Here is a 26,160-nt window from a genome sequence, read left to right on the forward strand (position 1 = left end):
CAAGCTCCTAGGGCAGGGCCCCCAAGCCAAGTGCATCTCTGTGCCTACTATCCTGGGACTTACATAAAGATGGAAGGAGAAACACACACACACACACACACACACACGTACACACACACACACACACACGCACACACACGCATGCACGCACACACACACACGCACACACACGTATACACACACACACGCACACGCACGCACAAGCACACACACGCACGCACGCACGCACAAGCACACACCACCACCACACTACGGCATGCGTGTGGAGGGCAGAGGACTACTTGTTTTCTTCCACCACAGGTTCCCAGGACAGAACCCAGGGTTGGACTTGGCCATAAGCTCCTTTCCTGCAGAGCCGTCTCAATGACCCCAGTTTACGCCTCTGGCTACTGAGTGAGGTTTCAGCTTCAGGTCTATAGGAGTTTGGCAAAGCATCCTAGCTTAATATCAAATAACCATGGATTAAAAGTGACTGGAGTTATGACGTCAAGCCACGCCATTCTGGAAGCCAACGCTCTCGTTCCGACATGACCGTAATTTGCACCTCATATCTGAAGACATTCCTTGGCCAAATGGTAAGACGGGGAACTAATTTCTCAGAACTGGTTGTGCCTCCCTGGGCGCTGAGGAAGAGACACGGCTGAACCACACATACCTGGATTCCTTGTAGAGAAGAGACTCCCATGTAGAGGAAAACTCCGTAGAGCACTGGCATTGGGATAAACTGCAGGGAAAGACGCAAGGTAAGATTTTACTTAGGGCTGTAAAGTCTATGTCCACGTGTGTGTGCACAGAACCACGAGCGGGCACACGACCGGGAATGTGTGCGTGTGTGTGCACACGTGACCACAGGTGTGTGCGTGTGTGTGCACAGATGGGTAGGATCCCACGCTGTGGCATCCCAGAAGCACTGACGTCTAGCAGTACTGACACAGGGTCTTGCGTAGAACTCACTCTGCAGGCTAGGCTTGTCTGAACTCATGGACACCTGCCCATCTCTGCATCCTGAGTGCTGGGACTAAAGGTGTACACCACTACGTCCCATCTATATAAATGTTTAATTCCAAAAACGAAACAAAGCCACAGTCTCATAAACACGGTCTTTGTTTCTGCTGCCTCTCCTTCAGTTATCTTGGAAAACCCCATGCTCTGGTAACATCAAAGTCATTTTGTTCTGAAATGAAGTTACTGAAATAAGGTAAGTCATAGGCCTTATGTCTCCTCCCTAGATTATGAGTAGACAGATGGGGACACACACACTCACACCCATCTGTGCATGTACACGCACACACACACATGCATGCACTCCTGGTCGGTCACATGCACATGTACACACACACATGCACACACTCCTGGTCATGTGCACACTCGTGGTCCCATGTACACACGTGCACATAGACTTCACAGACATAATTTAAATCTTTCTATAATTATCGCATCCTTGGGAGCTTTGTGCATTTTGACACAGACTAAAAATAATTCCTGCTTTCTGACCTGAGACTTGAGGGCAGTGGAAAGGAAGTGAGTTGGGAACATGTTGTTATGCTGCGCTTTTTAAAGTGTCCATATGGCGTGTGAACATGGCTTCGCTGTCACATGTGTTCACCTTAGAGAAAATCTTCATGCAAGTGTGAGCGTGAGAAACAGGCCTCTAAAGCCGAGGCGGGACGAGGGTCCCGGCTCAAGACTGAACTCGGTTTCTGTTGTTTGTTCCCCTGGCTGGCCTCGAACTCGGTGTGTACACAAAGAAGGTCCTGAGGATGGTCTTGAACTTCTGCTCTTCCTACCTCCATCCACGTGCGCCACCTGCCTGGCTGCCACAGTTCTGAGGAGCCCACCCAGAGCCTGGTGCTGTTCCACAAGCCTAGCCCCTCACACGCTCTCATCCTGGGCTAAAGGACAACATCCTTCCTCTCAGAGTTAGAAAGGCCACACTGGACTATGTTGCCCCGACTCTAGAGTAGCTGGACATTTCCGTTTGGTGACAGTTTGCAGCACTGTTGGACAGTGTGCTGCTGAGTGAGTCTTCATGACCAATATGACCCAACTTAGGAGTCTCCTGAAAAGAGGAAACTTCAGCTGAGGACTGTCTGGGGAACACTGCCTTGATTAATGTGGGAGGGCCAGCGCCCCGGGCAGCACACGCGCTAGGCAGGTGGCCCTGCATTGTAGAACAAAGTTATCTGAGCAGGTAGAGTTGAGAGCAGGTACCTGGTGAGGCCCCACCTGCGCGAGGCCCCCCCATCCTGACTTTCCTTCAGGATTGACTGTTTCCTCAAAGTACAAGGTGAAGTAACCCTTTCCTCCCCAGGTTGCTTTTGGTCATGATCCTTACCACACAACCAAAACCAAACCAGAACAATATTTATGATCCTAGCAACCAAAACTTAGAGACAGTACGACTGTCGCAGGTTCAAAGCCAGCCTAGTCACGTAGTGTTTTACACCAGCCAGAACTGCATAAGAACGTCTCAAAAACAACCTCAGGGTAAGAAGGGGCGGGGCAGAGCTCAGCCCTGCACTGCCTGCTTTGCATGTTGAAGGCCCAGCCTTCCAGCATAAAGGGAGCTATCCAGAGAAAGGAAAATGGCGGCAGACCTTTGGATCACTTATCACATTCTATTACTATCACGTCCATTTCTTAAGCACACTTAACTGTCCACAAGAACAACTTCTTCCAGGGCATGTCTCTGTGTGTGTGTATACACTGGCCACTGCGTTCCCCGCACAGAGGCCGTCCACGTTGCTAGTGAAGGAATACCTTTAAGACCGCTGTCATGAAGACAGAACAGCCCATCAGCACGAAGATCATGAGCCCCGTGACTCTCTGCTCTCGGATGCCCAGGAACTTGGGCTGCTCCCCCGGAGCAGAGCATTCGGACTCCAGCTTGAGGCTATTCACATGAGTAATGGACAGCACGGTCGCAGCCACGAACCAAGGCAGGCCCATGAGGGAGCAGACCCCCAGCATGATGGCCACCACGAGCAGGTCCAGATGGTAGCCACAGCCTTTCTGTGGGGAGACAGTAGCCGTCAGTGAGTTGGCTGTGGTAGGCCACGTAGCACTAAGCTAAGGGCTTCAGGCTCACAGCTGTGGGGGTCTGAGGGGGTGTGAGGAGGAGAGAGTCCAGAGAATTCTTACGACCCTCCCAGGTAGGAGGCAACAGAGGAAAAACTGACATTTTAGCTTGCCCTGTATATGCCAATATCTAGTCTCTATCCAGTTGCCTCCAGCTTGCTGTGCGTGAATCTCACACGCTCCTGATCAGCCTTCTCTGGAAGAAAACCAGAAGGGATCCACACCTTGACCATTCTAGATAGCTAGAGAAATGTTTCTGTTGAGTCCCTGAACACCACTGCTCATCCCTGCCACAGAGATGAAGGCACGCGGCTCCTAACACACACAGTCTGGGTAATCTGTGAGCTCAGGATCCTAACTCACACAGTCTGGGTAATCCATGAGCTCAGGATCCTAACTCACACGGTCTGGGTAATCCGCTCAGGATCCTAACTCACACAGTCTGGGTAATCCGTGAGCTCGGGATCCTAACTCACACAGTCTGGGATCCTAACTCACACAGTCTGGGAAATCCGTGAGCTCAGGATCCTAACTCACACAGTCTTTGTATCCGTGAGCTCAGGATCCTAACACACACAGTCTGGGTAATCCGTGAGCTCGGGATCCTAACTCACACAGTCTGGGTAATCTGTGAGCTCGGGATCCTAACTCACACAGTCTGGGAAATCTGTGAGCTCAGGATCCTAACTCACACAGTCTTTGTAATCCGTAAGCTCGGGATCCTAACTCACACAGTCTTTGTAATCCGTAAGCTCGGGATCGTTTTGAAGCCTCATGATAAACCTAGAGGGGAGAATTCCCGCCTCTGGGAAACAGGCTCACAGCTCTGAGCCAAGCCCCGGGAGGAAAAGCTGTAGAGTTGTTGATTCAGAAGCACAGCTATTTAGGGATCAGCAGAGCCTCTGCCCACCACTGCCATAATGGCGTGCTTGCTTGAGAGGAGAGAAATGGCGTGCAAGCTCCTTCCGCATCTCAGCACCATGCTCCACTCCAGTCTCCCCTCCAGCCAACCTCTGTTATTTATGAGGGAGCAATGGAAAGCCCTTCTGAGACTGTCTTCTCTACATCTCCTGGTACACACGGGCTTGTCTCAGCCTCCCGGGTCGGAGCCCCTGGTCACCTTGAGCTTGTGCTCCTTCCGGTTAATGATGACGGCGGTGATCTGCTGGTCCATGAATATCAAGATGGTGCACAGGAGAGCTGGGATAATCGCGGCTATCACGGTCCACCAGGGATTGGGGCCGATGGGACTAATGAACCATCCTCGATCATCCCTCGTTGGCTGGGAGAGAAAACAAGCGTGGTTTCTGTATTTAACTCTGAAGAGGAGCGCAAACCAAACCACACTGACCATTATTCCACATGTCTCTTTGTTCTCCTTTGAAGGAGAAAGGCTTTAGAAAAACAAAACAAAGCATGGACTATAGCAGCCCCTAAGGAAGTCCCTAGCCCTTTTTTCCAGATCTCCTTTGGCCGTCAGTCCTCACTAATCAGCTTCCTGCGGACTTCGCATTAATTCTCACTGCCTTCCGTTTATCCCCCAGGAACAGAGAAAGCAACGTCATCTCGACCTCAGCACAAGTACAGCGTAATTAGCCACTTATCTGTTGTTTAAAATTGCCTTCTGAAGACTAAACAATACAGCTAACCCTCGCCCTCCTCTCCGCAAGCCATGCACCCTCCGTCTGAAGTACAGAGGAAAGACAAACGGACTCATAGTTCTTGGGCTGATGGTAGATTGTCCCATGAGCTCCTCTCATGAGTGGTGAAACAGAAGCCCAGGAACTGGAGATGTCAGGAGGCCCAAAGCTTAGGGAACTGATCTAGGACCGTCTTTCTCCAATGACTTTATAGGTCATTTGCTCAAACTCTTGACCCCTCCCTCGGTGCACTCTGGAGAAAACACTCGGTGCTGGAGGATAAAAGTATTATCACCCAGAATGACTGGAAAACTCAGCAAACAAAGGAAAGCTTGCTACACCTTGTTGATACATTAGTTACAATACTTGGTTTCAAATGATACCGGCATGCCCTGGCTTTTGAATGGGTTGAATATATTTTAAAAGCTTTAGAACTTATGCTTCTGTGGTAAGAGTATATTACAGGTAGTAGTTATGTTCTCGGACCAACACAAAACGTTCTAAACCATTAACAATGTTATAAGTAGTCATAGCCAAGCCCATGAACTGCAGACAAAAGATTCTTGTGGCGACACCTCTGTTAGACACATAGAGATGTTGTCACTGTTCTCCAAACACTACAGGGTATGACAGACACCATCTACGTTGCTGTAGGTTTTATAAACAGTCTGGACATGGTTTAAAGCACAGAGGAGGGGCTTACAAACAGCCTGCATGCAAATACGACATTTCCTTTCTAGGGTGGAGAATCGGAACCCTGGGTCAGGGAGCTACCCACTGTGGCTATGGAGACCGGCTGAGGGAACTGCAAACTGGCTGCTTCCGGAGAAAGCAGGAGCCAGCTCCCTCTGCTTCAGGAGCCGCATTTTCTTTAACCTCCTGTTTCTCAGTCTTGTCTCTCCCTGCCTCCCAGAGGTCCCAGAAATCAACTCACATCTCAAGCTCACCACGCATCACAGGACTTCCCCAAGAACCCAATGCTCAAAACTCACCTATTTCCTTTGTCCTGCAGTTAGCCAGGTATGGTGTTCACTGACACAGGGCTAGACGGGGCTCTGAGCTGTTATGTGGATGGTGTTTTTTAACCCATTCCGCATTTTAATAAGTTCAACAGAATTAAACAGACAAAATAGAAAAAAATATACTAATAGTTTGTCTGTGTAATCGCTGTGAAGATGGTGAGAAAGACGGTAAAGTGCCTCACTGTGAAGAAGCCCTGGCTGGCCCAGAACCTGCTCTGTAGACCAGGCTGGCATCAGGTTCACAAAGATCTGCCTGCCCCTGCCTCCTGTGTGTTGGGTCTAAAGGTGTGCACCATGGAGCGTCAAGGACTGCCTCTACCACTCTGTCTTCCTGCCACCCTGAACTCTCCCTGTAGCTGGTCTTTTCTGCTTTGCAGGTTCCTCTCTTTCCCCACCCTTTATCCCTCCAGTTTCACCCCTAACACTAGAGGAGAGGAACAAGGACAGAGGGGAGAGCGTGGGGGGGGGAGTAAGAGGGGGGGAGAGATCCTGGGCCTCATCCCTTTCTTTTTGTTTCTTCTTTGACCACGGCTACTAACAAACCTCAACCAACCTTCCCTAAATGACCAACCACCACCTACTGGCCTCTTGGGGCCCTCAAAATTATGTACAATTTGAGAAGTTCCCAGAATTCCAAACAACACACAATCACAGAAACTGTCGGCAGCTGGCAAAACCATGCTTCTGCTAGCTCACAAGGTAAATCACGTCAGCTGCTGGGGACAGTCCAAAGCAGTCCCGCATCCCGCACTTGGGGCTCAAAACAAAAGCACACTCTTAGGATTGTTTCTGCATTTTTTAAAAGAAACCGAAATTCCAGAATTCTCAAAAATGTCCGTACACCATCACCTTCTGGGGTCTTTCTGGGGCAGTTGGGTGGGCCCAGGCTTTCTGGCCTCTCCACCCAGTGAGGGTCTGTGGGACTGAGCTCACTTTCCAGCCTCATGGAACGCTCACTCGCTCACTCACTCGCTCGCTCACACTGGATTAGACTGGGATCCCAGGGATTCATCAGTATTTCAGTTTGTATGTAAGATTTTTAACTGCTGTGGATTACCAAGAATCTGACAAGCAAACACAAAACAGTGTTGAAGAAATCTCCTGGTGATTCAGGAGCAGCCGTGGGCCCCCAAGACCTTCCGAGGTCTGAGATCATTTCTACACCTTCCCAGTCCCTAAAGCCACAGCTCTGTGCAGCTGGTATCAGCCGGGCTCCCTCCATGGACGCCTCTCCACACCAGCACAGCCTTAAGTCACTTTCCGTTCTCCTAAGACTTAGTAGGACAACTTTTCCTGGTAACAAACGTTACATTTTGCTTACTGAGCCTCTGAGGGCAACTTGAGATCAGTGCGCACTCGGGCGAGAAGCTCCCCGAGGTCCACTTACCTTGAACACGCTGGGGACCTGAAGCTTGGGCGAGGGGACGCCAATCAGAAAGTCTAGGATCACCATAGTGAAGATGGTGAGGAACACAGCGAAGTCACTCACGGTGGAGCGAACCTGGCGCGGCAAACAACCAGAGCGGTTAAACACAGCACAGGACGTTAGCTCCCGAAATAACACGAAAATATTCAAACAGGACTGTTTTAGTCTACTCAGTGTAGTGCCCACGACACAGGAAGCAGAACCTCTGAGAGTGCAGTTTGGGATACGCAGGCCCAGGTTCAGACCTCTGGGTCCAGCCAAGGTTCACTGTGCTGGCCCAGACCTCTGCAGCCTCCTCCTGCAGTTCCAGTCCTCCCACATGCGCCTCAGCTGACACTCAGAAGAAGTCCAGAACCTGAGCGTGTTCCCACAGTCGGCAAGTTACTGGTCTCTCTCACTGGGTCAACCACTTCACCCTTGCCTCCACTGCTCCTGAAACCACCTTCTAGAGTAACAGTCAGAGGTGAAGGGGAGGAGGATCAGGGAGGAGCCCTATGATGGGGGACAGGGAGGGGGTATGGGATATAAATACATGAAAAAATTAAAAACAAAAACCCTAGGTGAATCACACCTTCCTCTACCAACCCCTTGCCCCCCAGAGGTCTCCCTGTTCAAAACCCAAAGCTCTCCTCCCTGTGAGGTCCTCCAAGCTTACAGCAGCCCGCTGGTCACTGCTCCAGACACACAGGCGCCCTCCCCCTGGCTGCCCTCCCCCTGGCAGCCCTCCCCCTGGCTGCCCTTTGTGAAGCCAGCCCTGCTTGATCCCACCAGTCTCCACACCTGCCAGGAACCCCCTGGGACCAGTCTCTCCGTCCTGAGAACGGAATCCCAAGGGGGTGCCATGACACCCAGACTTTTTACCTGGGTTCATTTTGAAAGTCAAGCACTTTACTGATGAAGCAAGCTATATCCCAGAGAGCTGATACGGTTTTGCTTAATTTCAAGCTTCAACTTTAAGCCTTGCTGTAAATTATATCCCCGAAGTGTTGTTGTAAATAAATAAAAATAAAAGTAAAAGTAAAAAAGTAAAAACAGAAACGGGTGAATGTTTTCCCTCAGGGTGTTTTTCCCTGCTAGGGTTCCACACCTCACTGCCCCAGATATCTGCTGGATATCTTGGCATAAACTCAGCCCAGCCACACACTTTAAAGACACAGAAAATTATAGATCAGAATAAGAGACAGAAAGATGAAATTGAAAGTGGTAGACAGGAACTAGAAAGGATGTTAGAACAGAACATACAACAGCTCACAGATCATACTGAACAGCAGAGAGAAAGTAATGAGGTTTGGAAGCAAGACTTAGAGAATAACTTTTTAAAATTAATCAATCAAAAGATAATGGATAACAAATTATTAGAAGTACAATATAAAGAAAAATTCAAAGTGTGGAAGCAAAACCTTGAACAGAGAATTCAGGAACTCAAAGAACAGGGGGAAAGACAGAAAGAGAAATATGAAGCAAGGGTACAGACTTTAAGAGAGGAATTTAAAATTACAACTAAAGAAAAAACTCAGGTAGAGACAGAAGATAAAATTAGGGAAAGCCAACCTAAGGTTATTAGGAAACAAACTTTAGTCTATCCAGTTAGTGTGCAACAAAGGCCTCCAAACGATGATCATCCACAGGGTTATGAAGAATTTGAATGGCAACCCATGGATGTGTTAGAATTAAGGAAATTTAAGGAAAGTGTAACTAATTTTGGAATGCATTCACCATTTGTAAAACAAATCTTAATTTCTTGGGCTATTAAAAATAGAGTAATCCCCCAAGACTGGAAAGATATGGTAAGAGCAATTCTAGAGCCTGCTGAAAATTTACAATGGATTTCATGGTGGAGAGAAGAAGTGAGGGAGATAGCAAGACAAAATAGAGCTAGGGGCAGAGAGATTTCCACAGATCAACTGCTTGGTGAAGGCCGCTTTGCTGAAGTAGAGGTGCAGGCTATATATGATGAAGAAACTCTGTCATGGTGTCGATTGTCAGCCTTAAAGGCCTGGGACAAAGTCGCAGAATCAGGGAAAAGACTTGAAACATTCACTCAAGTCATACAAGGTCCTAAAGAAACCTTCCCTGACTTTTTACAAAGGCTTACCTCAGCTGTGGAAAGGAGTGTATCAGATTCAGCGGCAAGAAAGGCGATAATTGAGTCTTTAGCCTTTGAAAATGCAAATACCAAGCAGGGAGTCGTTGTGGGAGAAGGAGAAGCTGGACACCTGGCAAATAAAAGGTGCAAGGGATAGATGGTACCGGGCTTTGTATGTTTAACTGAGCAATTATATCCTACCAATTGGACCAAAGATTATTGTGTGGTGTGTTCCTTTGTGTAGGAGTCTCAGTATAAGAAAGTGTGTGGCTGGGCTATGTTTCTGCCCAAGATATCCAGCAGATATCTGGGGCAGTGAGGTGTGGAACCCTAGCAGGGTAAAAACACCAGTTGTATGCTCTTTTATGTAAGAGTCTCAGTATAAGAAAGTGTGTGGCTGGGCTGAGTTTCTGCCCAAGATATCCAGCAGATATCTGGGGCACTGAGGTGTAGGAACCCTAGCAGGGTAAAAACACCAGTTGTATGCTCTTTTGTGTAAGAGTCTCAGTATAAGAAAGTGTGTGACTGGGCTGTGTTTCTGCCAAGATATCCAGCAGATATCTGGGAAACTGAGGTGTGGAACCCTAGCAGGGTAAAAACACCAGTTGTATGCTCTTTCGTGTAAGAGTCTCAGTATAAGAAAGTGTGTGGCTGGGTTGTGTTTCTGCCAAGATATCCAGCAGATATCTGGGGCAGTGAGGTGTGGAACCCTAGCAGGGAAAAACACCCTGAGGGAAAACGTTTACCCGCTTTTGTTTTTACTTTTACTTTTATTTTTATTTATTTACAACAACATATGGCGCCCAACTAATCCATTAGAACTCAACTAACCTGAGATAATAGTTAGACAAACTACTTCTTAATTACAGGTATTCATGATGGGTGTGACTTTAAATTTTATAATTATATTATTACTCTGGGAGAGAGTGCAAGATACAAGCTTTTCTGGTTTCAGACTAAGGAACACAGTACTTTGGGAGAAAGATTTTGTCTTTGTGCTTTTAAAAAATGTGATTAGGCTTTGGAAACCTCAGAGAGTCATAATGATCAGATTTGACAGAGGTAGACCGCCTGAAAAATTTATTCAGGAGAATCAAACAAAAAAAAAATCTCGATTCTAAACTTTTGTCTTGAGAGTTGTATTTTACAGAGCATGCCTGCCTACTTGGAATCCTGGTCTCAAGGACGTTCAGCTGGATCCAGTCAGGACACATCAGCTACAGCATTTGCTTCATTCTTCCAACCCCCTACCCCCAAGGATATCTCAACGCCCATGTACAGCTTGAAGAAGCTAAGGAGGAGTCATCGCCCCAATTCCCTGGACTTTGGGGGGGCTGAAAATGGTTATTCTAAAGCTGTTTTTATGAGGAATTGAAAATTGGTTGTAATTTAACAGGGAGGAATTAGCTAAATTGAATTGTAAAGTCATAATCTCATTTGGTAACTAAGCTGAAATCATATCTTTGCTTTGGTATAGAATTTATTTGTCAAAAGAGTTTAAAAGTACAAGGTTTAGAGCCAGTCCTTCTATTGTTGTCGTTACAAACTTCTGAGTTGATTACACCTGTGAGTTAAGATCCGAATAGCAAAGTAATGGCTCTGATTTTTGAAAGAACTTTCAAGATTTTATTAAGATATAAAGACAACAGAACAGATTGTCTTATATAGATAGGTGGTTTTCAAAAACGTCAGAAATCCACAAAATTTGAGATCTAAAGTTATTTATCTTTTGTTGAGACACATCTGCTCCTAACAGTTACCCTTTGGTGGATTTAATGAAGAATGTGAACATCTCTACCTCCAGGTGAGGCAATACTTCGTGGCTAGGAAGCCACTGGACAAAACTACCTGTTTCATCTGCAGACTAATACTGTCCAGAAAAGGACAAATTTTCTGGAAGACAGGTGATCACCAAGACAGGTGATCAGCCCTTCAAAATCTGCATTTCAAGAGTCTGTCAGTTGATTTTGGGCCAGAAGGCTGAAGACTTGTGCTCACATGTTGCTAACAGGGGACTGTGCTAGTGGAGGTTTGTCTCTACAACCTCTCAGTTCTGGAAGCCGCGTTAGGCTTCCTATATGTATAGTTATTTGGTATTCCCAGATTTCTGACGGGGTTGAAGACTGATTATAGTCTCATAACCTATCAGGCTGTATAAATCTGAATATACATATTTTATTGGATAGTTATCAGATAGTATACAAGCTAGCCAAGATATAATATAGATAACATGGTTAATGAACAGAATTGATGGACTGGGTGATCAGCGTATTGTTGGTTTTGTAAATTGCAGAATGGTAATAATGATGCTTAGTTCACCTATGTATAGGGAAAAGGTTTTTTAACTGGACAAAAAGGGGGAAATGTTGTGGTTTGCCTTGCCAAGATATAATATAGATAACATGGTTAATGAACAGAATTGATGGACTGGGTGATCAGCGTATTGTTGGTTTTGTAAATTGCAGAATGGTAATAATGATGCTTAGTTCACCTATGTATAGGGAAAAGGTTTTTTAACTGGACAAAAAGGGGGAAATGTTGTGGTTTGCCTTGGAGTTTTCTCTGAATTTGTTAAATAAAGGCAAGAGCGTGAGATTTGGGCAGAGGGAGGAGTTGGGAGTGAGAGGGGGATTAGATTCAGAGGTTAGGTTGAGAGAGGACAGTTGGAGACAGTTGAGGAGTGGAACCTGAGCAGGAGGGGGTGAGGATGGACAGTTGAGGGAGTGAGGGAGAAGAGAAGGAAGCCAGGAGGAAGAAGGAGGCAGTTACAGATACGATGGGGAACTGAGAGGAGTTAGAGGAACCAAGGGGGGAGAAGAAGCTGGAGACTTGGTAAATAAAAGGTGTAAGGGATGAGTGATTTGGGAACTGGGATTAGGACAGTGTAGGGTGGATCTGCCAAATCTAGACGCTGGATTGCTTTAACATTATCGAGTTGTATGCTCATTTATTTACAACAACACCGAAGCACAGTAACTCAGCGAAGCACAGACTCACTCTGCATTAGAGAAGACCTTTGCAGAGTCTTTTGTGTCCTTTCCCTGCGTGGCCCTGTGCAAGACACTCACCAATTTTGTTTCACTGTGGCTTGTCTGGAAATCCTTTCGGTGGTGTAGTCAGACTCCTCTGTGTTGGACAGAGTCTCCCCAGCACTGCTGACACCCCATTATGGACCTACTTAAAACTCACCATTGCCTCAGCCCTGTACTTCTTTCCTGCTTCAGTTTTCTCTCTCTCTCGCTCTCTCTCTCTCTCTCTCTCTCTCTCTCTCTCTCTCTCTGTGTCTGTGTCTGTGGTGTGGTATATGTGTGCGTGTGTATGAGTGTGGTGTGTGTGTGTGGTGTGCATGTGTGTGAGAGTACATGCATGCAAGTACGTGTGTATTCCTACCCGTTTTAGGGCCTATCCCAAGAGGCCTGTCCCATGTTAGAGCTTAGGGTGCTTTGATAAAAGACAGAGGGACTGACACCTGCCGTAATCCCAGCTTCCCACAGACGGCAACACACACGCGTGTGCGCGCGTGCAGCATCGCTTTGCTATGATGCCTAAGGTTTGCAGCACGTTCTCCATGACTCAATCATCCTTGACTGCCCCATGTATGCCCTGAAGCTCCGTACAACATAACCCTGAGTATTCTAGACCCACATGGTCCCTCCTTCTCTGCTTTCAATCCCAACAGCACTGACCCCCGGGCACATGGTACCAACTGTCTGTCCCTGTAGTTTCCCTTCATATCCACTGGAGGATTTTTTTTAAATTGGTTTTTAAGTATTTATTTACTTACTCTGTGTACATGTGCACACACCATGACACACACTGAGACAGGCTAACTTGAGGAGGTTGTTCTCTCTCCACCATGTGGGTCCCAGGGACCAAACTCCGGTCATTAGGATTGGCAGCAAGCACCTTCACCCACTGAGCCCTCTCACTGGCCCTGCTGAGATCTCTGTGTTCCTCACAGCACTTGTCCACACTTGGGCAACTAGCCAGCATCTGGCGGCTACTTGGTAACTATTTGTCCCGGTAGAACACAGGTTGTAAGCTTAGCTAATATTGCTCAACTGCTCTGCAGGTCACAGAGGCCTAAGATGGGTTCTAATTCACAGAGCCCCCGCCTGCACCTTCGTGCACTCTGATATTTGCAGGTTGCTGGGTGAGAAACCTCACAGAAGCAATGGCCACACAGATGCTCAAACTCAGGCTCTAATCCTGCTCTGCCTGAACAGGCCTTTGCTCTCGACAGAAATGATGTATCTTGAGGCTTCAGGTGGTCAGGGAGGGAATCCAAGCCACAGGCAGGCTGGCTGCTGCAGCCCGTGCAGCCAGGGAGTTCATAAACTGTGGTAGGAACCATGGGTAAGGAGGGGTTTTCGAGTCCTTTGGAGCTTGCCGGATCATCTCTCTCCAACCGACTGTTTTCAGCACTCCTGCTCTGGCCTTACATCCCAAGTGTCTGGGAATCCGAGGTATGAAACTTGGCACCGTTCTGGAGAGGAGACCTCACCTCTGGAGATCTTTCCAGAGAGAGCCTTGACTTAAGAGGTTTAAAGCCCCCTCCTACTCCCACACCACAGAGCTGTGAACGAGGCTGCTGGAAAAGCCGGCCACCATGAAGCTCCTCATCCGGCCAGCTGGGGCAGCCGCATGGGGCAGGGAAAGGGCTCTGACGTGCAAACGTGCTACCTACCCTTGTCGGGAAGTAGCGGCTCGTCTTAAATGTCTTCAAGGTGCTTGAGACAATGAAGGTAGCGAAGAACAGAATACAGGACCAGAAGAGCACGTCAGGCGTGTAGGGCCCATGGTGACCACAGGCCGATCCTATGAACTCCCCGTGCATCTCCTGGCATTCCTGGAGCAACAAGCACTCTGGGTGACAACAGTTGGAGACACAACAACCAGCTGCTGCCTTCACCATGCACAGCCATCCCATGGGTGCTGGGGAGCAGGGGCCCCACATTATCCACTTGGTCACCACGCAGGCTGCGGCCCTGGCTATCGGGCCCCTGTCAAACTGTGTGGCCCTAACCAAGGCACTTGGACATGAAGCTAGAACTGCCTGGGACAGACATTTCTTCCTAGGCTTGGGGAAGGACTTAGAAGTCACTATCATCTTTATTAGAACCTTGAAACTTGAACATTCAGGCTTTGGATATTTGGTAGAAATGTGCATCAGCTAATTGCTCCCACTAAGGATGCTATGGTGATCAATAAATAAAGTGTAGCAATTTTAGTGTGAAAACAGCAAGGAAGTCTGTAAGTCTATCAATACCATTTAGCAGAGTTGACCAGTAACAGGCCCACACATGGTTACCGGTTATATGGTCAGAATAGCCCATTTTTAGATCTCAGACAGATCTCACAGTACAGCCCTGGGTGTCCTCAAATTTACAATGTTTCTAACCTTGGTCTCCCAAGTGCTAGGGTTACAGGTGAGACTACACCCGCTTAAGCTTAAAGGCCAGGGCCCAGCACAGTGCTGCTCGACCTGCATCAAAGTCCTTCCTAGACCAGGGCGGTCACCACAGCCTCCGGCCACGCCCAGACTTACGCTGACAGTCAGGTTTGCCCAGTTCACGTCTGCAGTCGGGATGCTGTGCTCCTTCCAGTACTGTAAGGTGTGGTTGTTGGGGTTCTCGGGGAGCGCACACCTGCAGCTAGGGAAAGACGACAGCCCTGAGGGAAGCGGCCAGCTGGTTATGAAGCGCTCTTATCCACAACGAGGCTGGAGCCTAAGTGCTTTCCTTCTCGTAACTCAGTTCTCAAAGACGGGTCCTAAGGGCTGAGGCACAGACAGCACCTCAGCAGCACTGTCAATGGTGACCATTCCCACTTCTGCTCCACCTGCCTTTTATAACAGAACTAGGTTTCGACTCTCCAGAGAGGGAAGCCTCAGACTACACTTAGTTTCTAAAGAATCCACACAGGGCTGGGAAGGTGGCTCGGTGTGCAAAGGGCTTGCTATACAGGCATGAGAACCCAAGTTTAAATCTCTGGCTGCCTAGGAATGCTGTGGACGGACATCTGTAACCCATCACACCTTTGATGAGGAACAAGCTGGAGGCAGAGTTCTTGGAACCTCTCAGGTCAGCTCACTGGAACACAACAGTGTCAAACAACTGTGAAACTCTGTGCCAAATCAGAGGGTGGGCAGAGACCAATGCCTGAGGTCATCCCCTGAGGTCACCCCCTGAGGTCACCCCCTGAGGTCACCCCTGAGGTCATCTCCTGAGGTCACCCCCTGAGGTCATCTCCTGAGGTCACCCCCTGAGGTCATCCTCTGACCTCTACAAATAAGTTGTGGCATGTACACACCCATTACCATGCACATATGCACACACACACACACACACACACACACACACACACACACACACACACACATTTATGCACCCAAAACATCAATTCCGTAAGATACACCCACCATTCTGGTCAGATCATGACATAGTCTATACATGTGTTTTAATATCACATTTGTACCCCATAAACGTCTTCGCCTACTACATGTTAATTAAAAGTGAGCCCCGCATGCTGCGAAGCACCTGACGTCCCAGCTGCTGGGGAGACAAAGGCAGAAGAAGCACTGTTTGAATTCAGGAGTTTGAAGCTTAAACAATGGACCCTGTCTCAAAGACGTCAAATAAAAAGGCTGCGATGACTCGGCTAAAAGTGTGCGTAGTGCAAGCATGAGGCCCGTGTCCAGGCGCGCCCCAGAGCCACGTAAAAACGCCACTTGTGGTGAGGCCTACTTACAAGCCAGAAATGCGGTGAAGACAGGATTCCTGGGGTCCAGCAGGTGGAACACACAGGACAGGACTTTTGTAAGATGACAAAAGTAAGCTTTAAGGTATTCTCCAGGGGGCCAGTGAGATGGCTTCCTAGATGAAGCGATTTGCCACAGGGCTTGATGACCAGAGTTCAATGGGACCCACGTGGTGAAAGAAGAGAACCAACTCCTCTCAAGTTGTCCTCTGACCTCCAAACAGTGGCCATTGTGTACATGTATACATAGGTTCACACACATGTACACACACACAACTAAAACATTAAAAAATTTATCCTGGCCACCAGCTGACCTTTACTGTTTTCGTGGGGGGGTTGTTTTGTTTTGTTTTGTTTTGTTTTGAGGTGGGAGGGAAGTCTTTTAATAAAACATGTTTTTTTGTGATTTCTTCTTTTCTTCCTTCCAAGCCCCCCATCTCCCCCTTCTCCCTCTCCCTCCCTCTCTCTCTCTCTCTCTCTCTCTCTCTCTCTCTCTCTCTCTCTCTCACACACACACACACACACACACACACCCCAGAAGAGAAGGTTGGCCAGCTCCGCAGGATAGGAGGGAAAGTAACTGGGGTGAACACTACCAAGATACATTGTATACTTAAATCCATGTATCACATTGCCAAGTACAGAGCAGTGTAAATTGCTTGATTCCCAGCCTCAGGAAAAAGAAAGCTCCTAATTCTGCAAGTAAAAATAAATAAATAAAAGGAAGGAAGGAAGGGGAGAAGCAGGAGACAAGCTTACTAATAGAGGCTCAGGTGGTCCAGCTGGCTGTGCATGTGGATGGGGTAGGTCTCGGCCAGGTGAATCAGCTTTTCTATGGCTTCATAGATGAAAATAATGCAAATCAGGGAGGCAAAGGCTTCCTCGGTGAAGCGGGTAATGTAGCAGACGAGGGAACTGGCATCAGTCGCCACCAGGACAATACACAGGAAGGCGGTCCACAGCCCGATACAAGCACGCAAGGAGAGGTATGAAAGGGCGTAGTCCCTGAAAAACACCAAGGCTCAGGAAGAGGCTTGGGGACAAAAGGACAGTGTGGCTGATTCGTCTCAGCTTATCCACACCAACACTGAGGCCTGCTGTCCCTGAGACGGCACGCACTGCACTCCTTGGTAAAGCCCAAGGACAGCATGTTCACAGGGTATTTGCAGGGTAAAGATACAGAAAGGGGGAGGGAGGGAGGGAGGGGAGGGGAAAGGGAGGAAGGGGAGGAGGGGGGTAGGAGGGGAGGAGAGAGAGGGGGAAAACATCACTGCCTGTGCAGTATTTCCAACATTACTCTCCAGTGTGACCATGCATGGCGGCATAGTGAGGAAATGGGGTTGGCCCTAGTCCTATGGGTTTCTACTTTCAATACAAGTGGGAATCTTGAAAGAAAACTTTGAAATTAGAACATTGTTAGGTCCAACTACCATTCACAGACAGAATATGGAGGAGGGAAAGTAGACCCAACTTCAAATTGTCCTAAAATGTAAGAGGGAGGGAATCTGTATCGGCTAAGATATTTTTCCCAAAAATTAATAATACGGGTCTGGAGGATGGCTCAGCGGTTAAGAGCACTGACTGCTCTTCCAGAGGTCCTGAGTTCAATTCCCAGCAACCACATGGTGGCTCACAACCATCTGTAATGGGACCCGATGCCCCCTCTTCTGGTGTGTCTGAAGATAGTGACAGTGTACTCACATACATAAAATAAATAAATCTAAAAATAAAATAAAAAGTCAACTGGGTAGTGGTGCACACCTTTAATCCCAGCACTCAGAAGGCAGAGGCTGGTGAATCTCTGTGATTTCGAGGCCACCACAGACTGAGTTCTAAGATAGCCCAGGTGACACAGAGAAACCTCCGTCTCAAAAAAAAAAACAAACAAACAAACAAAAAAAAAAAAAAAAAAAAAAAAGGAAAGAGGAAGGAAGGAAGGAAGGAGAGAGAGAGAAAAGAAAAATTAAATTAAACAGTCACTCTGGGCACAGTGGTGCAGCCATCCAGCATCAGGAGACCAAAGTAAGAGGACTGTAAATGCCAGGCTAGCTTGTGCTACGGTTAGTTCCAGGATACCCTGGACTACACGGAAACCTAAGCTCAACATAAAAAGAGCTGGAGAGACAGCTCAACAGTTAAGAGCCCTGGCTGCTATTCTAGAGGACCTGGGTTTTATTCCCAGTGCCCTCATGGGGGTGCACAACTGTCTGTAACTCCAGTCCCAGGGGATCCAACCCCTTCTTCTGGTGTCCATCGCACCGCACACACGGTGCACAGGCATGCATGCAGGCAAAAGACCCACAGGCGTGAAATAAAACTGACAGATTTAAAAGGCTAAGAATGTAAGACTTTCGGTAAGGGCGAGGAGATGCTGAGCAGGCTCTGGAGGGAAAGTCCATCTGCAGCTACAGGAGCTATGGGGGTGCCCACCCCTCCTCGTGCGTGCATGGGAGCTTGGCATGTGTAGCAGTCATGCCCCGATGTTGTCAGGAGAACCGATGTCTTACTTGCAGAATTTGAACAAAATCTTTTCAAACACCAGCACGGGGCCCGTGCTTCCCAGGATGGTGAGAGGCTGCCCGGCAAACAGAGAGTAGGCAATCCCCGTCATGGAGGCTCCAAACAACGATTCGATTGCACTCTGAGGAGGAGAAAACAGAAGACAGCGTCCACAGCCCTGCAGAGGAGAGCTGGCTGTCACAGTGCCTTGGCCGCATGGTGCCTGACAGCCGTTTGCTCTCATTCCTCTAAGCAAGGGTGGTGGTAACTCAGGTACCACATCGTCTGCCGCGGCTCCTCCACTAAGCTCTATCACTCAGCTCGACTTGGTATTCAGAGATGTATAAAAAGCACAAAGATGTAGCTCGCACCACGAGTTATCACAGTCACCGAATCTCAGTTCCAAACGCTATCAGTGGATCCATTTTCCATTCCTGAGGTGGTGAGCAATTCACCTAGGCAACCGGGCGCCGAAATGACATCTAAGCGGGAGGGATATATATACACCAGGAAGAACCATGCTCCCCCATAACTCAGAACACCAGCCACTCAGAGGAAAGGATCCGGTCTTCCCAGCCCTGACAAGGTAATGCTCCCCCAAAGAACTTGGATGCTACCATGGTATTTTAAATCCTGCTTTGGGCCATTAGAACTGATGCAAAGGTCTTACTATGCGTCCTTCCGTGGCTTCTCCCAGCAGTCCCCCGAAGGTGATAACAGGCGACATGCAGGCACAGTACAGGAACAGGAAGGAGGCCAGACACTGTAAGCTGAGAGCATCCCGGTAGTCACTCCAGTACCAGGGAGCCTTCCGTTTGACATCCAGCACCAAGCCCCCAAACAGCCTGCAGAGATACGCAGACAGCCTCTAATGCAGTCCCTCTCCTGAGAGGGCACAGAGCAACACACATTTGGAAGTCCTTCCAATGTGCTCGGTGATAGTCTAGCGTCAACTTCACCCCAAGCACGTACCTCTTTGGAACGGGCACAAACAGATTCTGTTATAAACAAGGGTATGACATGTGGTAAAACTGAGTATGTACCAAGCATTTGAAAAGTTAATTTGGGCATGCGTGTTACCTACTTATCAATATTCAAAAAACTAAGAAGGCAAGTATTACCTTCAATTTCAAACCAAGCTGTTGGGAGGGACCTGAGAAGCAGCTAAAGTTGTCCTTGTCCTTAGAGGCTTTCCAGTGGTAAAGCCTCTTCACGTGCACAGCCTCACTCGGAACAATCCCCTGCCTCAGTCTTTGCATGACAATTGACTCATGCATTTGACAAGGAGAAGACAATTAGGACCAGCCACCAGGCCCCGCCAGGCCCTTGAGATGTAGCACTGAGCAAGACAAACTTGCAGCCCTTGCTCTTAGAGGCCCACAGTGCAGGACACAGGCAACGCATGACACTGGGGGCTGTGGTGACACAGGTCAGGGACAGGCATCACAGCAGGGGCTCAAAGAAAGAATGGGGAGACAGCCAGACAAGGCAGAGGGACCAGCAGAGGGGCACCCCAGCATGAGACCATGTGTTGGGTTCAAGGTGCAAAACCTAAAGACGAGGTTGGAGAAACTGAGTCACAGAGGCAGTAAATGGCTTTAAGGAATAGGAACGTAATTCCAAGAGCATGTCAGGTTACTGACAAAGTTTAGGCAGTGGAGCAGCAGCAGCATGCAACATTCTAGAATGGTCACCCTTGTGGAGTGTGAAGAGAGCATGAGAGAGGAGGTGGGGCTCAAGGGTAGCCCGAGGCCGAGCTTCAGGGCCTCCGCAGAGGCCAATGGGGAGGTGGTGCACACCCAGGAGGAACACTGCCTCCAGCTGAGTCCTTTCTTAAGAAAGCAGCCTCACCGCAGGGGAGCTACAAGACAGCAGACTTCAGATGGAGGCTTCGAAGAAAAGGAATAGGAAGGAAAGGAGCAGGGGTGGGCACTGATTGATAACCAACTGCAAACTCTGATCGGATCCCACATCAACAAATAAACTCCAAAAAGATGTCAACAATCTCCAAAAAAAGAAATAAAAATCAGTGTAAGGTGAGCACTCCATAACTTAAAGAACGATGGCTGACTTGTTAGATTACAGACTAGAATAACTGCTTTTGAAATGTCCTTATTAAATGACATCTGCCCCATCTGCTTCTCCAAGAGCCCAGGAGACAAGCCCAGTCAGCCCTGCTCCACTCAAGCCCCAGGGTGAAGGTGGGGTGGGAAGGGGGACACAGGGTGGGCACTGCCCCCTCACTGTTTCCCTCTGGTGTGGTGCTGCCCCTGCACTCACAGCAGTAACATCTCCGGCTGGCTGTGCACGGTCTTAGAGGAGAGAGGAAGACCCGACCCAGGGCCTGCCTTAGCATCACGGCCTGTGTGGCAAACGTCTCAAGCAGCCTCGGGGGAGGGACCAGAGGTCTGACTTAAAACACAGCACCATTTTGTCTTACTCTCTCTGGACAGAGACCCTGGGAACCTCTGTGGTGGCAGAGACTGGTCTGGGGATCATTCAAGGGTTTCTGGGTCCTATCTATAACCGTATCTTGTACCAGGCCTGACACCCTTTACCAACAACCGCCATCTGAGGGGTGTTATCTGGGGAGAAGAATCTCCTACACCTCACTGCGGCTCCCGGGATGCTACCACAATGCCCAGCCTCTTCACGGAGGCAAGCATGTGAAAAACAGACAGGAGCTATGTAAAACAGGAGCCATCGCCTAACTGAACCGCCTGAGACAGGTGGGCACCGGCCCACTCCTCCTGGAAGGACTAAAAATTGTAATTTCTGATTACTTCTTTCTTTATTTTTTTTTTTTGTTTGTTTGTTTTTCTATCTTTGAGACAAGGTCTCTTTATAATGTAGCCCTGGCTGTCCTAGAACTCGATTGGTGGATCAGGCTGGCTTTGAACTCATAGATATCCGCCCTCCTCTGTGTCTGGAGTGCTGGGTTCAAAGGCGTGCACCGCCACCGCCCGGCTGTGATTGCTGCTTTGGAGCTAGCCCCACATTTCATCCACGAGTGAAGTCCGACTATGATGCAGACATTAACTAGACGTGCCTGCTTCCCTTCAGATTTGAAACAACCTTTCCCTTTTGACATCGGCCTCGATGGTCAAGTGTTTGGAGGCAGAGGGTTCACAGAGATAAGGATTTAAGCTTGATGCAAGAACAGACTTAGCTGTGTGGAAGGTCGCTGTGCTCTGCACAACCGGCCTAGAGAACCCATCCCTGGAGCCATTAGGGACGGGCCAGCCAGCCATTTGCCTGGTGTGCTTTGACAGAAACCTGTCTGAAGCCTGTGTGTGTGTGTGTGTGTGTGTGTGTGTGTGTGTGTGTGTGTGTGTGTGTGTGTGTGTGTGTGTGTGTGTGTGTGTGTGTGTGTGTGTGTGTGTGGGGAATGGTTCTCAATTCAATTTCTACCCCCAAAGGCCGAGTTCCCAGACGCTGGGGTTCTCCATCCCTAGCTGGATTTGATTGGCAATAAAGAATTGCTGTACAGCTAGCTAATGGCTGGGCAGGTAGACTGAGGCAGGACCTTAGAACTGGAATAGAAGAGAGGAGGGAGAGGTGGCCATGCCAGGCAAGAAGAAAGAGCAGACCTAAAGGCCCACCCACGTGAGACTCACACGAGCCACTTCCCCAATTGTATTTGGGGTAGTAGAGATGAAATACAGATTTTAAAAGATGTTAACTCAGAAGTACTGGAGGAGTGTTTGCTAGCAGCGGGAAGGATTAGAACTGCCTAACCTTTGAGCTAGTCAAGACAAATCAAAATTAACTGGGTGTGTGTGTGTGTGTGTGTATGTGCTGTGTGTGGTGTGTGTGTTTGTGTGTGTGTGGTGTGTTTGTGTGTTTGTGTGTGTGTGTGTGTGTGTTGTGTGTGTGTGTGTGTGTGTGTGTGTGTGTGTGTGTGTGTGTGTGTGTGTGTGTGTGTGTGTGTGTGTGTGTGTGTGTGTGTGTGTGTCTGTGTGTGTGTGTGTGTGTGTGTGTGTGTGTGTGTGTGTCTGTGTGTGTGTGTGTATGTGTGTGTGTGTGTGTGTGTGTGTCTGTGTGTCTATGTGTATGTGTATGTCTCTGTGTGTGTGTGTCTGTGTGTGTTTGTGTGTGTGTGTGTGTGTGTGTGTGTGTGTGTGTGTGTGTGTGTGTGTGTGTGTGTGTGTGTGTGTGTGTGTGTGTGTGTGTGTGTGTGTGTGTGTGTGTGTGTGTGTGTGTGTGTGTCTGTATGTGTCTGTGTGTGTGGTGTCTGTGTGTGTGTGTGTGTGTGTGTGTGTGTGGTGTGTGTGTGTGTGTGTGTGTCTGTGTGTGTGTCTGTGTGTGTCACTGAGTCAGCAGCTCTGGACTCTTTTCTCATTAGCACTTCCCAAGAACTTGCATCCTAAATAAGGGAAGGTCTATCCCAGAAACCCCTTGACCCTGCCGAGGAGCTTTCTGGGTGCACCCTGCCCTGTTACACCCTGCCTGTGTCAGCATCAGGAAGGCTCACCACACCGTCTCAGCCCTGGCTTAGACAGTCAGAAAAGCTTCTCCTGCCTTCTTGCTCCTCCTTAGAGTCCACTCCAGGGGATCTCCAGATACTTCCTCACTGAACACAGACCACTGTCCCTAAGGCTGTGGGTTTGGCCTCAAGTCTCTACAACAGGATACGCATTCTCCTTTCAAAGCCACACAAGTAACCGTGTGAAGAATTAAGGACACACCCACGCTGGTGTGTTCTGTGATCGTGCAGGCCAGAAAGCTCCAGAAACTTTCACCGTCTCCAAGGTTCAATTCTCCTTTTACATAACTTTAAGTGGGCTTGGAAGATTTCTAGTGAGCTCAGCGCCCGGAGCAGACTGGAGGCTTTGAGGGTTTGGAGTCAACAGTCTAGCAGGAGAGATGACGATAGCAACGTGACGTGGACTGTGATGGCGGTGACGGAAGAAGGCGTGTTAAAGATCAATACAGTACAAGTGCCCGGTGTGGGCCGGAGACACCAGAGGGCGTTCGGAAGGAAACCGAATCTGAGCAGAGACAAAGAGTAAGAGGAACACAGGAAGGAGAAAGGCCCTGTGTTCACAAGCGAGGAAAGAAACATCTAGAAAGGACAGAACCTAGCCAATGGTTCAAGAAAGTAGGGGTGAATACAATATCGGACACTCTCGTATTCGTACAGTAGATGTCCCAACATTCCACACAGGATGCTAGCACCGGAGGATGTCTCCGATTTCCTCATCTCCTTAGCAGCATCTGCTGGTGAGCGGCACCCGGCGTGCGACGTCTCAGAACTTACCGCCCCGTCCGCTCAAGTTCCGGCCCGCTGTGTCCCCCATGTGGCTCAGGGTCTACGTGGCAAATGTTTCCGTTTGGAACGCCAGGCATCTTCCTTTTTTCCTTTTGACAGAAGGAAATGAGTCCAGTCAGCCCCTCTCTGTCCTTGGGGGCAACAGGGTAACCCAAAAGCCATAAAAACATTCAAATGTTTGTGGTTTCCAAATATATTTGCCGGTTTGATACAGGTGACTTTCCCGGGGGTGGGAGATGTATGCATTTATGTATGTATGCATGTATGCATATAAAATGACTTCCCTAATAGAACCTGCCTCCTAACTGAAACTTTCCAGAATCAAGACATGACCTAAATTACAATTTCAAGTGTGCCTTGGTGAATTATCACTGCCCTTTAAAATCTTGCCCTAGAAGGTCAGTTAATTCTCCTGTAAACTAGAGATAAGAGTGTCTGCGGGAGGGGGAGCTTCTGGGAAGAGGGAATTCACATGGGTAAGATGCCCAGCCTCAGCCTAGCACACACAGGAGCCCCTGTCGCAGCCACAGCATGTCAGGGAACCGCCTGGACGCCTGTGGAGCTCTCGTCCGTCCAGTCTGTCTGTCCAGTTTGTCAGAGAACCATCTGGAAGCCTGTGTCCTGTCTGTCTGTCCAGTCTGACTATCAATCTGTCAGGGAACCGTCGGAAGCCTGTGTCCAGTCTGTCTGTCCAATCTGTCCATCCAGCTGTCAGGGAACCGTCTGGAAGCCTATGTCCAGTCTGTCCTTACAGTCTGTCTGTCCAGTCTGTCAATGTGTCAGGGAACTGTCTGAAGCCTGTGTCCAGTTTGTCTGTCCAGTCTGTCCATCCAATCTGTCAGGGAACCGTCTGGAAGCCCATTTGCACTGTTACTTTGCTGTGTTTCACTTGATTGTTTTGTGCGTGACTGACTTCTATGAAACATTTCCCTCTCCCTTCCGTCCTTCCCGTCACACCTGAGCAGGCCTCAGTAACTGTAGATTAGTCTTTTACTCCTACTCTGATGACATTCAAGAGCTCCCGAGAGCAGCCACCACTACCTTCCATGCATTTATTACCTGGGAAGGGACATTCTTGGGTGGCTCAATTCTAATGGACGGGTCCCACTCCCCTGGTGGGAGCACCGTCACTTGATCCAGGAACTCATCGATCCCAGCCAGGAGATCATCCCGTTCTTTCGCTTTATACGCCACATCGTGAAAAATCTACAGAGAGGAAAAGACTTTGGAAATCCCAGAATGACTTCACTTCCGACCATCTCCAATGGGCAGGGACACACGGACACTCTCCAGTGGGCAGGGACACACGGACACAGCCTCTCGGTTTTTATTCCTGTCATGGGTATCTAAGGGATAAAACTCAGCCCTTAGCAAAGCGCGAGGGTTTTTAAGAGGAGCCTAAGCTCAGTGTGGAGGTGTATCCTGTAAAGCCAAGCACTCCAGAGCTAAGGCAGGGGGATTGCCAAGTTGAAGGCCAGCCTGGGTTAAAGAGTGAGACCCTGTCACAGAGATAAGACGCAGCTCTAAATACTACAATCTCCACAGGAGAGGCAAGACACAGAGATTGTGTTAGCCATGTCTGAACCTAGATAGACCTCTGTGAAGACTCATAGATCACAGACTCAGCCTACACTTCCCTCGGAAACTACTCTACAGCACAGCCCTCCTCAGATCTAGAACAAGTGAGTGGGACAGATAAGCCACAGCTCACAGGTGACACTGCCTAAGGGCATGTGCTGACCTTACACAAACTGGTCTTACTGTCATGCGGTGGAAGTATTTTCTCATGCAAAAAAATCATTGGATTTAATCAGCCATATTCTCAGGAACGTTAACTCAGAGCTCGTAAGTTACCTGAAACACAAAGTCTACACGTCCTACTTGGACTTTCTGCATCCTTGATTACTTTTAAAGGGGAGCGCTAGGTGGCCATAGTGCTATATGCTTATAATCCCAGCCCTGGGTGTTCGAGGCCAGCCTGGGCTACACAGTGAGAGCCTGTGTATAAGAAAAAACAAACAAGAGATAGCACAGCAAGAAAGGCCTCCCGGGGACCTGCCTCTCTCTCCCGTGGCTCTCAGAAAAGTTCCTTGACCTGCTGCTCCCTGCAGACGCTGTGACAACCATCATTTTATCCCAGCAGTGAACTCGGTTTCTGGGACAGAGGGAGCACTCGGCATTTACGGGCAGAATGAAAGAAGGTGGCGGCGGCCTGTGCGTACCTCATCCGTCATGATGGTGGCCATGGATCTACCAATCTCATGGTACTGCTGCCCTTTTCCTACCGGACCCAGTAAGATAAACAAAAACCTGCCGAAACACACAAAGAGGGAGCTTTGTAAGTGGCTTCTCACCTTCTCCAAATAGCAGGTCTCCTT

The 26,160-nt window shown here is 48.7% G+C and overlaps 1 protein-coding gene across 2 annotated transcripts in view; it reads right to left on the reverse strand.

Moving 5' to 3' along the window:
* Positions 1-26,160, reverse strand: part of Slc4a8 (solute carrier family 4 member 8) — a 70,882-nt gene that overhangs the window by 6,899 nt on the left and 37,823 nt on the right. The window contains exons 9-20 of one of the 2 annotated variants that reach the window (XM_032885164.1): positions 26,005-26,092; positions 24,842-24,988; positions 23,771-23,871; positions 19,181-19,355; positions 18,519-18,652; positions 16,771-17,016; positions 14,801-14,906; positions 13,940-14,101; positions 7,128-7,241; positions 4,199-4,360; positions 2,761-3,012; positions 656-724 (exon numbers count right to left, since the gene is read on the reverse strand). In XM_032885164.1, the coding sequence (XP_032741055.1) occupies positions 656-724; positions 2,761-3,012; positions 4,199-4,360; positions 7,128-7,241; positions 13,940-14,101; positions 14,801-14,906; positions 16,771-17,016; positions 18,519-18,652; positions 19,181-19,355; positions 23,771-23,871; positions 24,842-24,988; positions 26,005-26,092 (1,756 nt within the window). Of the gene's footprint in view, positions 1-655; positions 725-2,760; positions 3,013-4,198; positions 4,361-7,127; positions 7,242-13,085; positions 14,102-14,800; positions 14,907-16,770; positions 17,017-18,518; positions 18,653-19,180; positions 19,356-23,770; positions 23,872-24,841; positions 24,989-26,004; positions 26,093-26,160 lie in introns of those variants that run through there. The other variant, XM_032885161.1, reaches the window with a different exon arrangement.

The sequence above is a fragment of the Rattus rattus genome, chromosome 1, assembly GCF_011064425.1.
Source record: "Rattus rattus isolate New Zealand chromosome 1, Rrattus_CSIRO_v1, whole genome shotgun sequence".
NCBI lineage: Eukaryota > Metazoa > Chordata > Mammalia > Rodentia > Muridae > Rattus > Rattus rattus.